This window comes from Carex rostrata, chromosome 7, assembly GCF_964058835.1.
Source record: "Carex rostrata chromosome 7, lpCarRost1.2, whole genome shotgun sequence".
Lineage (NCBI taxonomy): Eukaryota > Viridiplantae > Streptophyta > Magnoliopsida > Poales > Cyperaceae > Carex > Carex rostrata.
This window is the reverse complement of record NC_135924.1, coordinates 11,074,758-11,090,871: the sequence shown is the minus strand read 5'-3', so window position 1 is coordinate 11,090,871 and position 16,114 is coordinate 11,074,758. Positions and strand designations below refer to the sequence as shown.

The window sequence follows — 16,114 nt, the reverse complement described above, 5'->3', positions numbered from 1 at the left end:
TTTGTAAATTATATAAGTTTATTTTTTAACTTTCGATTTTTGAAATTTCGTCTGCTGGAGAAGAAGAAATTAAAATATCCAACCAAAATACAACATATTATAACCGTAATATTTGCATATATTATTGTTATTCAATATGTACCACAATTTTGTTTTTGACCAACATGTGATAAATAAAATAAATTGGCAAATTGTTCATTATTGTTATAAAAAATATAAATCAAAAGTAATGGAGAAAGAATGTTACTTATTATTTAATTTATTATTTAATTTAATAACAAATTACGGATTCTTTTTTTTTTTGAAAACTTGGTAGTAGCTACCAAGGTTCCAAAATAGTTTAGAATATGACAAAAAAATTCTAAAATGATTTAGAATTGTTTTAGGAATTTTTTGTTTTTTATTTATTTTAATTGATAATATAATTAATTAGTTCATTTTAAACGGTTCAGAATATTGTCGAAATAATTTATAATTTTTTAGAACATTCCAAAACGGTGTAGAATAATTTAGGAATATCCAAAATGGTCTACAATAATTTAGAAAAATGTAAAATGATATAGAATAATTTTTAGAGGTCCAGACAAGTTTTAATTACTTATATGTTGTTATTTTTTAAATTGCCAGACCAATCGAAACTAAAAATGACAACCATTTGTGCGAAAATTTTTATTGGAGGGGAAATCAAATACAATGATGACGGGGTCTTTTACAGTACCCGAGCTAAATACTCAGTACCGCTAACCGTGAACCACAATTTTGATTATCTTCAGAATGAGATTTATAAATTTGTTGGGTACAATGCTAGTCAAGCAAATCTGGAAATTCAAGCCAGGTTTAATATGTCCACCGATGGACAACGTGACTATCAATTAGTACCGGTAATGGACCAACAATCGTTCGAATTCATGTTAGGAGTTGTGTCGTCTTTTTCACAAAGGTTACCAATTCTGGAGTTATATGTAGAATTGGAACCGAACTGTACCAGTCAGATTCCTGAACCTCGATCCCGACCCAGTACAAGTCGAAATCCTGTGGATCCTGACCCAATGCCAGTTAGATCCCGACCCAGTACCGGTCGGCACTCTGTGGATGTACCAATGAGACACCGACCCAGTATCGTTAGCAACTCTGTGGATCAACCAGTTATACCCGGACTCAGTACCAGTCGAAACTCTGTGGATTTACCAGTTAGACCCCGACCCAATACCAGTCGGGTCCGTAGACAGGTACGTGATTATTCGCATGTACCTGTGGATGCAATTGATTCTGACAGTTTGGAAAGTGGAGATGAGATGCTCTCAGATGAGTCATTGGGTTCCGACGATGACATTGAACCACTCAGCCAGTCGCAATCAAAGTCTCGTCAAACACAATCCCGTCAATCACAGTACCCGATAACTGGTCGAGAAAATATGACACATCCGGTTGATAGTTTCAATGACATATCCGGTTTTTGGCTTGCGGATGTCGATTTTTTCGGCAGCTCAAAAAAAACATTCGATAATCCGTTGGCTAAGGGCGTAGTCTATGAGTCAAAAACGGCTCTAAGGATAGCAATCAATGAGTTCCATCTCGATAAGAACTGTGAGTGCAAGGTTCTTAGAAGTGAACCCAGACGTTACGAGGTGGCGTGCAGAGATGTTTTTTGTAAATTTAAGATATGCGCCAAGCAAAACGGTCTTTCAGAATCTTGGATTATTACCAAACAAGCGTATCCTCATACGTGCAGAGTATCAGCAACACGTACTGATCATTGTCAGCTGACAGCAGAGATGGTTGCCCTTGCAATTGATAAGACTATTAGAAGGGATGTGTGCTCTCCTATAAATCATATCCGAGATATCGTCATGCAGAAATATAATAAGGTAACCCCCAAGTACAATAAATTATGGAGAGGCCGTGAGCTTGCTATTGCAAATCTGTTTGGGAGTTGGGAGAACTCGTACAACTTGCTTATTCCACTATTAGAAGCCATCAAAAGAAACAATCCAGGAACCAAGTATTGTGTGATCTCGACCCCGATTGATGGAGAAACTGACAGGCTTTTCCACAGAGCGGCATGGGCATTTGGAGCTTGTATTGCAGCGATACCGTTCCTCAGACCAGTTATTAGTATCGATGCATGTTTCATGTCGGGGCGGTACCAAGGAAGGCTGCTGATGGCATGTATGTACGATGCCGAAAACCAATTACTTCCAGTGGCTTTTGCAATTGTGGAGAAAGAAAGTGCTGACAACTGGGGTTTTTTTATGAGATGGTTGAGGCTGGAAGTAATTGGAGATAATCGATTCTTTTGTGTCATATCGGATAGACATTTGGGAATTAAAGCCGTGTTCCAGGATCCAAATCTCGGGTGGGATGAGACTACCGATCAATGTGTGCACCGGTATTGCTCTCAAGATGTTGCCGAAAATCTCTACAAGCACGTGGGGCGTAAGAGAGAGGTTAGCGATAGGTTCATAGCTGGAGTGAACAAATGCAAACCTAGGAGGTTGCAGGAGATGTTACAAGACTTTGAAATTGGTTGTCCGAAGGCTATCGACTACCTTAACAAGGTGGGTAAGAGGAACCCTAATGATGAAGACGAGCTTCCATGTCCGGAGAAGTTGTATCAAGCAGAGGACGGAGGTCACCGATGGGGGATAATGACAACAAATGGGTCAGAGTCACTGAACGCCGTGTTCAAAATTAGTCGGCGATTACCGGTTTCAGCGGTCGTGGAGGACACGTTTTATAAGTTGAATAAATGGTTTTTTGACCGATGGAGCAAAGCTCAAATGAGATTTCAGCATGGTCAGGTGTGGTCCGAAAGGGTAACCCAGTTATTGCAAAAGCGTATCGAAAAAGGAAGGAACATGACTGTGATTCCTTATCATGGAAGACATGGTATTTTTGAGGTCATGGTTAAGGGTGAAAAAATACCAGCAAGGCGTAATCAACCGAGACTTGAGTATACTCGTAGGGATTTCGGTTATAGGGTTGTTGTTATGGACAACAACAAGGTTGAATGTGAATGTCAGAAGCCTCAACTGACCGGCATACCATGTTCTCATTTCATGGCAGTTGTCCGCGAAATGAGATATGACGAAAATTTATACGTCAACCCCTTGTACCGTATGTCAATAGTGTTACAAACATGGAGCGGACATTGGGAACCGAAAGGCAACCAATGTGAATGGCCTGCATATAATAGCCCAAAAATTATACCTGATTCGGATCTGATCAAGAAAGGACGGAGACGACACGACCGCATACCGATGGAAATGGACAGAATGCGTGGTCGGAGACTCGGACACCAGCCTCATCGTGAGACAATTGATCGGAATGCTGCAGGTATAGCTGATCAATCAACTATAAATACATGTTTTAATTAAATTCACAATTTAATACATGCTCTACACTACATGTAGAGGATGCAACAAGACAGGCACAAGCAGCGGCAGAGCAACCGGCAAGAACAAATACAACTGTTTGGCGCACCATCGGACAACATTTCAATCTGCGTCGTAGAAATTAACTTGTGTGTTACTGTCGGAAGCTTGCTGTAGACCGTCCCATACGGCTCCCAATTCACATGATCCTCCGTCAAACTCTGAAACTGGCCCCGCGGGATACGTGCACCCTGGGTCTTGTAGTGGGAGGATGACACGTATTTGTGCGGACAACACCATTTGTACGCAAAAGATGCGCCTGTATCAAGCGATGGAGCGCCCCAGGTAGGTTCCCAATTTTTAGTTTGCGGCTCAGGCCGGAGAACTGGAAAGCGGGTCCATGACCAGTGCTGCAGAAGCATCACCGGACCATACATAGATCCTCTCCCGGGCTCGGTAGCGAGACATAGATGCCGATACAGATATGCAAGAACTGCACCACCCCAATTGTACTGTACCGGCGTGTCCAAATCCACAATTAGATCGAGATACCACAACGGTATCCCGTCCCCGCCACTGTCTGGGTACAAACTGGACGACATCAGGTCCAAGATATATGCACGGACATACCTAGCAAAATTCAAGACAAGGTGAGTACATTATTGATAGGCTAAAGAACGGATAAATTGATATATATATATATACTTACCACTTCAGCGTATCCTCGTCGCGTTCTACTGGTAGATTCTCAAATCGTTCACGAAACTTAGATTTGAGGAAAGTCAACTCCATGCTTTTTTCATTTCTCTCAGACCCCCGTTTTTTCAAAAGATCACTCTGCTCATGCTCTTTGATTCCTAACAATTCGAAGAACCTGCCTTTTGCATTCCTCCCGTCTGTAGTCCCTGTCACTGGGACTCCCGTAATGGGCAAACCCCATAAACAGCTGACGTCCTCCAAAGTAACTGTAATTTATCAAATTAAAAAATATAAATTTCTTCATTTGAATTGTCAGTAAATTATCACAAAGAACAGATTTATTTGAAATGGTTTCGAAGTTAATACCTGTCATCTCTCCGAAGGGAAGATGAAAGGTGTGTGTCTCGGGACGCCACCGCTCCACAAGTCCGTGTATCAGCGCCGCATCGATTTTCTTGTGAGGCATGCATGCGATCTGGTATAAACCCAATCGAATCAAGAATGGCGCATATGCAGCGTGGTACGCGGTCATGCAACGGTAGTGCTTCACGTTTATAACCTCCTTTTTCTACATTACCGAAAATAAAAATTCGAAATTAAAACAAGATGATATTTCTGAACAAGTCAGAAAAAAAGAAATAAGTAATTGCTTACCTCCTCAGAAGCCTGACACACCCTGTGACTGGTATGCGGTATCCACAACAGATCACTAAAAGTATCTCGCGCCATAGGTACTTCATCATTGATTTCGTCTGTCATGCTACAAAATTAATTCAAAGTTAATTCATTATTTTCAAGAATTTTAAACTAATCTAAAACGTTTTGGATGTTTCTAATTATTTCTAAACCAATTTGGATTACCTAAATTTTCTAAACTATTTTACACTATTTTAAAATTTTCTAAATTATTCTAGACCGTTTTTGAACTTTTCTAAATTATTATCGACTATTTTGGAACTTTCTAAATTATTCGGGCACCACTTTAAAATTATCTAAATTATTCTACACTATTTTACAACTTCCTAATTTATTTTTCACCATTTTGGTATTTTACAAATTACTCTAAACTATTTTGGAACTTTTCTAAATTATTCTACACTATTTTGGAAGTTTCTAAATTATTTTTCACCATTTTGGAATTTTACATTAATTGGGTTGAATTTTTAAGGATAATTGGGTTGAATTTTGAATATCTTTCAAATTCAACCTAACAAGTTTAATACATGCAACATCTGATGATAATCTCTAATTATTTCTCCATGGAGTAATACATGAAATTTTTAGGAAAAGAACCAAAACAATTAAAATATTAGCACTTACAAAATTATTTTGTAAAGGACAAAATTATTAAAGTCTTTCTTGATTGTTTTAAGGCTTGATTGCTCATTGGTTGTACATTAGTTTGACATTAGCTCAGCAAAGAACCTTCTTACAAGATGAATCATGTTGAATTAATATTTTTTTTTCAGGTGATGGGATTTTGCAAATTTGACGGATGTCATTAATAAAGATATCATATTATATACATTCTTAAGTAATTATTATTAGTAACTAAAAATTAAATAAAATATTAACCGAATAAATAATTACATAAATTAACTTTTCAGAACATAGCAATATTCGTGCAAAAACATAAATATAATCCGACACAATCTATTTTAACTAACAATAAGAACATCATTCATTAGACAACACTATTATTTTAATAATAAAATAAATAAAAGATAAGCAAATTCAATGAGCAGCATAAGCAATTAAGCATCATTCATTTTTGTAAACGACAAAATTATTAATTTCTATTTATATGGAATAAGGCTTATTTAACACTTTCCTAATTAAACTAGTTCCTGGTATATTGTACACTGTAATTTGAAAAAATTATTTCTTATGAAAAAAAAAAAACCTGATGTCGGATGATCTCTGCTCTGCTTCTCAAACGAGCACCATGCTAAAACATTCTCAAACCTTACCCCCTTATAAAATCATCAGCCACGGGTCTACAGTGGATATGCCACGTGTCGACACCCCATCGCATGACCCCCACGCGTCTAAAAAAAAAAAAAAAAAAAAACCCGGGTCCGGTTAACGGTTCACCGAACCCATCCCATCTGCCACGTGTCGATACCCCATCGGCATGACCCCCACGCGTCTAAAAAAAAAAAAAAATAACCCGGGTCCGGTTAACGGTTCACCGAACCAATCTTTCCGCTAAACGGTTAACCGAACCAATGAAACCGGTTAACCGTTAACCGGACCGAAACCAAATTTCCGGTTAACGGTTAACCGGACCATTTTAAAGAGTCCGGTTAACCGTTAACCGGAAATTTGGTCCGGTTAACGGTTGACCGGTTTGGGTAGAATTTGAAAAACGAAGCCGGTTCGGTTGATTTTTGAAATTTAATTTAAATTTTGGATAAAAATAAAAAAATCGGACCATAGACTCACTCTAAGAAAATTGAAAAACAAAATATTAAAAACGAGAATGGGTCTGTGAAAATTTTAAAAACAGGAAGGGATACACGACTCATGGCGTCCCTGAGGGACGCCATACCAAATTCAAGTCCGACGAAAATAAAAAAAAAATTTGAAAAACCAGGGACGCCATGGCATACCCAAGAAAAAAAAAAAATTCCAGGGACGCCATGGCATATTTAGTCCCATATACAAATCTCACGAAATCTCTTTTTTCAGCTGAAAAAAGCTAAGTAAAGTTTCATTTTCAGCTTTTGTATATGGGACTAGATATGCCATGGCGTCCCTGGAATTTAATTTTTTTTTTTTTTTTTTGCTGAAATTCTTGGGCTGGGGTATGCCATGGCGTCCCTGGTTTTTCAAAAAAAATTCCGTCGGACTTGAATTTGGTATGGCGTCCCTCAGGGACGCCATGAGTCGTGTACCCCTTCCTGTTTTTAAAATTTTCACATACCCATTCTCGTTTTTAATATTTTGTTTTTCAATTTTCTTATATATAAAAATTGCGGATAAGATCAGCTAGGTGAATAGACCCCTTAATTGTACGATAATTATTGCAACTTGCATTAATAAAGTTTGGAAATCCGTGTCACTGGCTATTAGTTAATTTGCTATTGGTTGTTGCGGATCAGTTTGGAAACCGATAGCTTAATTAAATAGTTAATTAATTTGCTATATTAATTAGTTGTTGTCGAAAGCACCGATGGAGTGTATATCCTTTGACATAATCAAATTTCTTAGTTTATCTTAAAATCGGTATCAAAACTTTTTAAGGAGTCTATTTAATTAGATGGACGAAGTAGTATTAATTGTCAATTAATTGTTTTGAGATTCGTTATTTGAGAATATGAACGATTCGAATTTTCCCAGACAAAATTCAATTTTGAGATATCTCAGGAACATTCGAAAATACAACCTGGGCATGTACTCATGTTAATATTTTTTTTTTTAATTCATAACAATAAAAAAATAAATAAAATGGATAGCATATATCATTTAAATTCAACCTGGACATGTACCAGTCATCCAGCCGTGACGAAGCATACCATTTAAATTCCAACTCTGATGAAACGTTCCGCGCCTACAACCTTTGCATGTGGTGCCATATTTTAGTTGTCGCGACTTAGGTCTGAATGATACGTTTTGTCATGGCCAAGTAACTGGTACGCTTTATTCCAAATTTGCTGTTTCTGAAATTTTTGAGAAGAATGATGCTATCATTTTATTTATTTTTTAGTTCTATGAATATTGCTTATCCATGGTACTATTCCAGTAAGGGCCCAAATATACCAGCTCGGTATCGGCAAATTAACGGGCCATATAATGATCACAAATGAAAAAATATTATTCATATAAATCGGTGCTTTTTCATGAATTCTTATTTAGCACCTTCACTCAAAAATAAGTTTATACAATTAATACAAACATGGATTGAATGTAATACCAAACCAAAGTAAAGGAAAATTATATACTACTGCAAAATAATAAATCATCAACATATGTTGATGATTATTAGGAATCATCACATGTCTCATCTCGCATTGCTTCTAGCTCTGTCTCCAATCCCTTCAAATCTTCTGCAACTTTTGCCATTGTTGGCCTCTCCTCTCCGGTCAGCCTTAAACACTTCTCTGCAATTTTAGCAACCTTTACAAGCAGCTTCTGGTTTTCCTCAGTAGCAATTTTCGGATCAAACATCGCCACAGCATTATTTTGTCTCGTTGTTAAGCGAAACTGGTCGGCCAGAGACAACTTTAATTCATTGTCTCCATCCTTATACCTTGCCTCCTTTCTTGTGAAAAGCTCAATAATAACAACACCAAAACTATATACATCGCTTTTCGGTGTTAAACGCCCGCTTTCTACGAACTCAGGATCTACATAACCGAAAGTTCCTTTCGGATTATTAGTAACCTGGGTCTTATCCTTTGGCAGGAATCTTGATATGCCAAAATCAGATACCTTTGCCATGCACTTGTCGCCTAAGAGGATGTTGGTAGATTTGACATCACCATGGAGGATTTGTTGGACAGTTTCTGAGTGCAAATGGGCAAGCGCTTTTGCTGAGTGGGTGCAAATCTGTAAACGGATTTCTAAAGAAATATCCGATTGTTTTTCATGAAGAAAGCTGCTGAGAGTGCCATAAGGGATGTACTCGTAAACGAGCATTGGCACATCTCGTTGTAAACAACAACCCAGCAGCCTCACAATATTGTTATGGTTTATTTGTGAAAGTATAACAAGTTCGTTTATGAAGCCTTCTTTGATCATTTCATTATCTACGATACATTTCTTTACTGCAACCTCACGATTGTCTTCCAAACACCCTTTGTAGACCATGCCTTGCCCTCCATGACCAATAACCATGGCAAAGTTCTCTGTGATTGTTTCCAATTCTTCCTCTGTGAAGAAATTCATCGTCTCAACTTTTCTTTTTGCGAGTTGTTCATATAATATTAACCCCTCGTTTCTCTTAAAAAGGGTCTCTCTTTCGCTTTGAAGTTCCTTGACAAAGGTATCTCTTCCTTGAAGTTCTCTTTGAATCTTTCTCTTTTGGTACATAAAAATCACCGAAAGAATGACAAATAGTATAACTGTGCCAGCACTAATACCTGGAGATCAAAATTAAGTCTGATGTCAGTTAATGCAAATAAGTAATGCTAATTAGCTATGTTACCCTGACACTCCTAGGAAACCATCGTACCCGTGTCCGACACGTATCCGACACCGACACGCCTCCGACACGCGTACGATACGTATCTGACACGCCAGATGGCGTGTCCCTACCTGCCTGATACGGTCTCCGACACTTGGTTGACCCCTGCCGATACGGCCTGACACGCGCCTGTGTACTGTGAGCCGCGCCCGCGCCCATGGACCGAGCTCGTGGACACCCATCCGCCCCTGTGGACCGCGACTGTGGACCGAAGAAATTAACCTGCTGGCGGGATTCGAACCTTGGACCTCTCATTTGAGAGTCAAAAGCTTTATCCACTACACCAAACATTCACATATGTTATGTTTTATCAAGTATAATATTTAATATACTTATATGAAGTCTTTATTTTCTAAACAAATTCAATTTAAGTTATAATTATCTAAATACAATATATATAAATTAATAAAAAATAATATATATAATAAACGTGTCGTGTCCTAGATTTTTTAAAATTGCCGTGTCGCCGTACCCATGTCGTATCCGACACGATACCCGTACCCGTATCCATGCAACATAGCTAATTAGGTATATAATATCTATTGATTTGAAACTTGTATATATATTTGTGAAATCCGAAATAGAAACTTGTATAAGTACAAGCATCCTTACGTATACTTTTATTATGTAACACAGGCCTTATACTTTAATTCCGCACATAGCGTTATTGATTACCATTGATTCCCACCAGAAACAGTAGAAAGTTGTCTGATACGGATCTACACTTAGCCTGGGGTACTAAGCCATCCGTGATTTTAAATTTTTAATGATGTATGTTGAAATTTAATTGAATTTTCATTTTCATAAAATATTTATATAGTTCACCAACCCCCCCCCCCCCCCCCCCCCCCCCCCCCCGCCCTCCTGGGTCCGGATCCCCTAAAGTAACCTAATTTTTGGATTTTGGATCGGAACCGTCCGATTCGAATCCGTCGCTTGAGATCGTCTCGGGATGTGTGCGCTCTATTTTGGATGAATTATCACGGATTCCAATCAGACGGTTTCGACCCAAAACCCAAAAGTTGAGTTACTTCAGTAGATTTGAATTCGCCCTCCCCCCTGCCAATTAAATATCATATGTGCGTTTGAAGTCTAGTGATTCAATGTAAGTAAACAAGGGCAAGACCCACATAAGTCCGGAAGGGGCAACTGTCTCCCTTGGATTTAAAATTTTAAAGGAATTTATATATTTAGATTGACTTTGCCTCCCATTAGAATTTTTTTTGCTCTTGAATCTTGATTTGTAATTTGGATTAAATTTAGAATTAAAATTATAATAAATTCTTTAAATTTTGATTGATAATTAGGATTAAAAGTTAGAACATTGAAAATTATAAGTTAGAGCATTGATTTTTTTATCTAATATTCAATTAGCTAATTGGTTTGAACTTGATTAACTATTTAAACCCGAATTGCTATTTTTACCAAACACCCTCTCCAACGAAAATCTTGAATCCACACCTATAGGTAAACATCATAATTTAATGTAGATCAAGTTCAACTGTAGAATATAATGCCGAAAATTCAAAGTTTTTATAGGGAAATATACTGAGAGACTGAGAGTTACCAATCGCAAGCCTCTCCCTCAGGGGAAAATGATCAGTGCAATAATTATTGAATGGGTTTCCATGTTTGCCTGACTCGCACTTGCAATCATAAGAACCTTCCTTGTTGTAACAAATTCCATGACAAGGATATTCATCAGGTAATTCATTCATTTATATCTGCATGCACAATTGATTGGCAACTAGGTGAGCAAACATTAATGACTATTGAGCTACGATTTGGGATTGTTCAAGCAAGTAGCTTCATTAAAATATTCAAAAAAGACAAGCAATTGATCTTGCTTGTTATTTTACCATCCATTAACATTGTAAGGATTACCCTGATACCCCTCTAAACACTTGCAAAGATATCCTGGGCCATTGACAGAATCATAACACTCGCTATTCGTGCTACGGCATCCATATGATTCCGGCCTTTTCTGGGCCTCTGTACAATTATTGTTATCCCTTATTGCCCAATTGAGCCACATGGGCACACTTGTGTTTGTAGACATGGTTAAGTTTAACTTGCCGAACTTAAACCAATCCTTATCCACCAAGAATGAATAGTCGCACCGGCTAAATGATAGTAATCCAGTGTGGCTGTAGTCACTAAAGGTAATTAAGTTATCACTGAGACCAGATGGAATAGTGACTTGGCAACAACCCACACCTGAGCAGGACCCATCGATTATGCTGTTTGAGTTATTGCAGAATGACACGCAGCCAGTGTAGTAGTCATACGAATAGACACCATTTCTATCTCTCTGGCTTTCAATATAGCCCAGGGTGTTGCATCCGATAACTACAAGTAGGTTGTGGGTGTTTGAGATCCTGTACGTATATAGGTTGTTGGAAACAATAAACTTAATTAGTTTAGCAGTTCAATGTAATAGTTAATTAAATATTAAATCAATCCTTTTAATCAAAAAAATATTAAATCAATCCTAACATAGGTAGGATATTATCTCCTTAGATAAATTATTATACAATTTTGTTAGTAACAATTGCTATAGTATATGTTCACCGACAGAATTGCTGCTACTAGCTGGTTGGTCATGGGCAGTATTTGTATACCGTGAGCACGGAGCTCTGTTTTTAATTAATCTAACTTAGAGCTTAATTACCCAAAATTTTGGTCCAGCAGGAAATTCCAGAGTTGGGTGTTATTTGTGATTGAGAGAGAAGTCGGGTATTTATTTTTTGGGTATCTAGGATCTAGCTGTATTTTGTTATGTTTTAGTAATATTTTTGTGTTTATGCTTTCTAACAACACGAATACACTGAGTTTTACCTGTAAATGCTCTTCGGGTTAAAGTTGACTTCTGCCGAATAGGACGCCTCTACCCCAGATTTATTGTAGAACTGCCAACCAATTGGCAGCTGCACCTGGACCTCAGCAACCTCCAGAGATAAGTTCAGAACTGGTATTGTGGTACCAGCTAGGGTTGCAGTATACTGTTTATTGGTGGTAGTGTTACTAATTTGGCATGTTATCTCAAAACCATCACGGAAGCAGCCTGTACCGATACCAAATGGGTATGGGATGGTAAGATCACCACAGCTTGAATTGCAATTCAGCTGTGCACTTGCTAGTGTAGTACGTGGATATGCAAGAGCAAGAAGAGTTACCAGTAGAAGCGTTGTTAAATAAAAAAAAAATCATCTTTCTTTGTCTTCTCTTGGAATTTTCATCGGTATGGTATCATTGTTGGGACCGCCATGAACCTGTGTGCAAACTGGAGAAAATTAGTTTGAAATCTAAGGTAGTTGAAGGGATTTTAAAAGACCACAAAGTAAACTAATCCGATTTAATTTTAATTGGTTGCAATCGAGGGGAAAGGGGATATCTATTTCGGTTGATGGAAAAGTAAACTCATCAGATTTGAGATAAGCGGATTCTTTATAGCCATTATAATAATCTTTCATGCTTTCTTTCTCAATTATTCACATTAGGTAGATTAGAGAAATTCAACGGTTTATCAGGCATAATTATTCTTTCTTCGTACATGGAGCCTTGGATTTTGTATTTAGAAGCGCCTGATAAAATCGTAGTTGAATTTAGGGCCTTGGATAGTTTGAAACAAATCTGGCCCGTAATTACGAAAAAATGGCCCTTATTAGGTCTCGGCCCATAAAACTAAAATATCTGTTCGATCTAAAATAGAGATGATCCACGTCTACTTACACTATTTAATGAATTGAATACAATGTGAGAGGATCCTAATCCAGTATTAAGACTTAAGATACATAGGTTCGACCTCTTTGAGTACATATCGTATGAGGTAATAACAGTGACGTGGCTAGAATTTTTATTAGAGATGGGAAAATAAATTTACAAGCGTGTTGTGAATTGACTAATTCAGACTGAGCAACAGGTTGTTCAGGCCTTCAGGGTAGACAATTTTTTTTTTCAAAATTAGACAACAATTTAATTATACATAAACCTATACCAGATTTCTAAAATTCAGAAGTAGGCATATGCCTGGTACCTCTAGTTCAATGTGGCTTCACAACTAGATAACAATATATTTATGTTTAGATCTGGACCGTTTGATTAAAATCTAAGTTAATCTGAGATGGAATTCACCAGCCCCTTTGCGGTTTTGATAAACATAAATATAAACTTTCTGAAATAAATCAACTGGATGCTTTGCGGACCATCCATTTTAAATCTAACGTTTTAGATTATCAGCTACGATCATGTACTTTAGATGGCTATTATATCAGAGAGAAGTCAGAGAACTGATCATCATCTCTCATTCTTATTAAGGAGCTTAATGTCTAGATCTTGCAAGGATCTTGATTTACTGATTTTTTTTTTTGGAGGATGCTCAGCTGTTGAATTTCCAGATCGCACATAGATGAATTTTTCAAATTATGTGCTTCAACACTTAAGAATGCACTGGTCGCGCAGCATATGATCCCAACGCCCGTAGACCGCATGCCGCACCCGTGGACTGCGCCTGCGAACCGAGCCTGTGCACCGCGCACCCTTTTTTCTGCTGAAGGCGGGTTGATGTCAAAATTATTACCACTACACTAGAGTTCACATGTGTTATCTTGTAGATAAATATAATATTTAACTATTTTTCTTTACAAATTTGATTTAAATTATAATTATATAAATATCATATATAAAATAAGAGGAGGGTTCAAATGCCTCCATGTTTTTGTGCCTCCGTCATGCCTCCATCTCTCTTCATCATTTTCAAAGTTCAAACAGTCGATCCGAACCGTTCAACCTAACCTCCATACTAAAATATGTTTGGAGACCAAATTTTATATTTTTAGGAATTTTTTTACTATTTTTTTAGATAGGTACAAAAATACTGTTTTTAGATGGTTCAGATTTACTGATTTTGTACCTATCTAAAAAAATAGTAAAAAAATTCCTAAAAATATAAAATTTGATCTCCAAACATATTTTAGTATGGAGGTTAGGTTGAGCGGTTCGGATCAACTGTTTGAACTTTGAAAATGTTGGAGAGAGATGGAGGCATGATGGAGGCACAAAAACATGGAGGCATTTGAACCCTCCTCATAAAATAATAAATATATATATATATATATATATTAATAGCCGTATCGTATCCTTCATTTTTGAAAATTGCTGTATCGCCGTATCCGTATCGTATCGTATCTGTATTATTATTGCTTTGAGATTTGTGCAGCACGTATTTGAACGGTTGATTTTCAAAAAGGTCACGTAAATAATAAAATAATGAAACGCTAGCTTGATATTCTTCATTTTATAATATTTTATAATGAAATAATATGTTTCCGTTGCAGCGCACGGGTACGATGCTAGTATATATATCATCTGATCCGAATATGTGTACCGAAGAGAAGCCCAAAAACCAATCTAACTAAATATTTATATTCACCTCGATTGGTATCTTTGGGCTTCATGAAAAATAACAGTAAAGTATATCAAAGGCCCAACGCTCCCACAAAGCCCGTTAATTAATTAATTATTTCGCATGGATGAAGCCAGGATTTAAAAATTGATCCTTACTTCAATACAATATCCTGTAAGGCAATTTCAAGAAATAAAATATATAATATATTGCATTCCTAAATTTTTGCAGATGGAAAGAAATCCTAAATTTCAATGGGATCCGTCAGGGATTTTTACAGTTAGGTCTATTTATAAAATATTGAACTTTAGGGGTGTAAATGATAATAAATATGCCATTATATGGACTAGGGCTGTAAACGAGCTGGGCCTTAGCTCAGCTCGTTTATTTTGGTCCGAGCCTGGACCGAACGAGCTGGACCTAGGTCACCCGAGCCAAAACCTCTGGCTCAGCTTGTGACAAGCCAGTCCGAGCTAGCTCGCGAGCTGACGAGCTGGCTCGTTGGGCTTTATTAGGCTGTTATTATACAAATTCAAAAATAAAAAAATAAAAAATCTCATTCAAAAAATTTAAGAAATTGTCCAGCAGGCACATCTTCAAGCAACTAAAGCCATATCATTTCTTCCCAAACCGAAAATACATCAATTTTGCATAATTGCGCCTTTAAAAATGGAACTGGACTTGAAATTATACGGGACTAAACCCTAAATTCACTGTAGCTTAACGAGTCGAGCTGGCCCGATCCGAGCTGACCCCTGGCTCAGCTCATTTATTTTGGCCCGAGCCTGAGCCGAGCCGGCTCGTTAACAGCTCGGTCCACTATCGAGCGAGCTGTTAGCGAGCGAGCTAGAGATGAGCCACGAGCGAGCCACGAGCGGCGAGCTTTTTTGACAGCCCTAATATGGACTTTACCAATTCCTCCCAAAATTAGGATATTCATTTGGTTTCTTTTAAACAATAGGATACTAAATAAGGTTAATTTACGTAAAAGAGGCTGGAATGGTAATTTAATGTGTCATTTTTGCAGCTCTCAAGAGGATGTTCATCACCTTTTCCTTCTATGTCAACAGGCTCAAAAAATATGGTTTTGGCTGGGACAGAGTCAGAAAAAAAAATTTCAGATTGGTACTCTTGTTATGATGTTTTTCACTTCTCCGCTACTCTTGAAACTTCTCAACAAATTAATACGATTTTTAATTGTTTTTAGTGCAGTTTGTTGGACTATTTGGAAACATCGAAATGATATTTCAAAACAGTCCAATTAAGACACCTTGATTGATTATTTTGCTTATTATCTCTGTTATTACATATTGGGCTGGTAACAAGGAGAAAAGATTCAAAGATGCTGCTGCTGAGTGGCTTCCTGATGATATCCTTGCCATCCCTTTGATGGTTTGGAATCCAAAAGAGCAGCAGGTGGTGAACTACCATACTAAGAACAGTGATCAT

The 16,114-nt window shown here is 37.4% G+C and overlaps 2 protein-coding genes across 2 annotated transcripts in view; both read right to left on the bottom strand.

Annotated features, from left to right (window-relative positions):
- Positions 1-10,988, bottom strand: part of LOC144557570 (wall-associated receptor kinase-like 1) — a 24,954-nt gene extending 13,966 nt beyond the window's left edge. The window contains exon 1 of the mRNA XM_078306157.1: positions 10,829-10,988. The gene's annotated coding sequence lies outside the window, so the exon portion shown is untranslated. The remainder of the gene's footprint in view (positions 1-10,828) is intronic.
- On the bottom strand, positions 8,058-16,114 carry LOC144557135 (wall-associated receptor kinase 2-like). The gene is made up of 4 exons (XM_078305665.1): positions 15,973-16,114; positions 12,100-12,397; positions 11,146-11,639; positions 8,058-9,157 (listed from the first exon to the last, which is right to left on the bottom strand). Exons 1-4 carry the CDS (start codon positions 16,112-16,114, stop codon positions 8,058-8,060), a joined length of 2,034 nt encoding a protein of 677 aa, XP_078161791.1.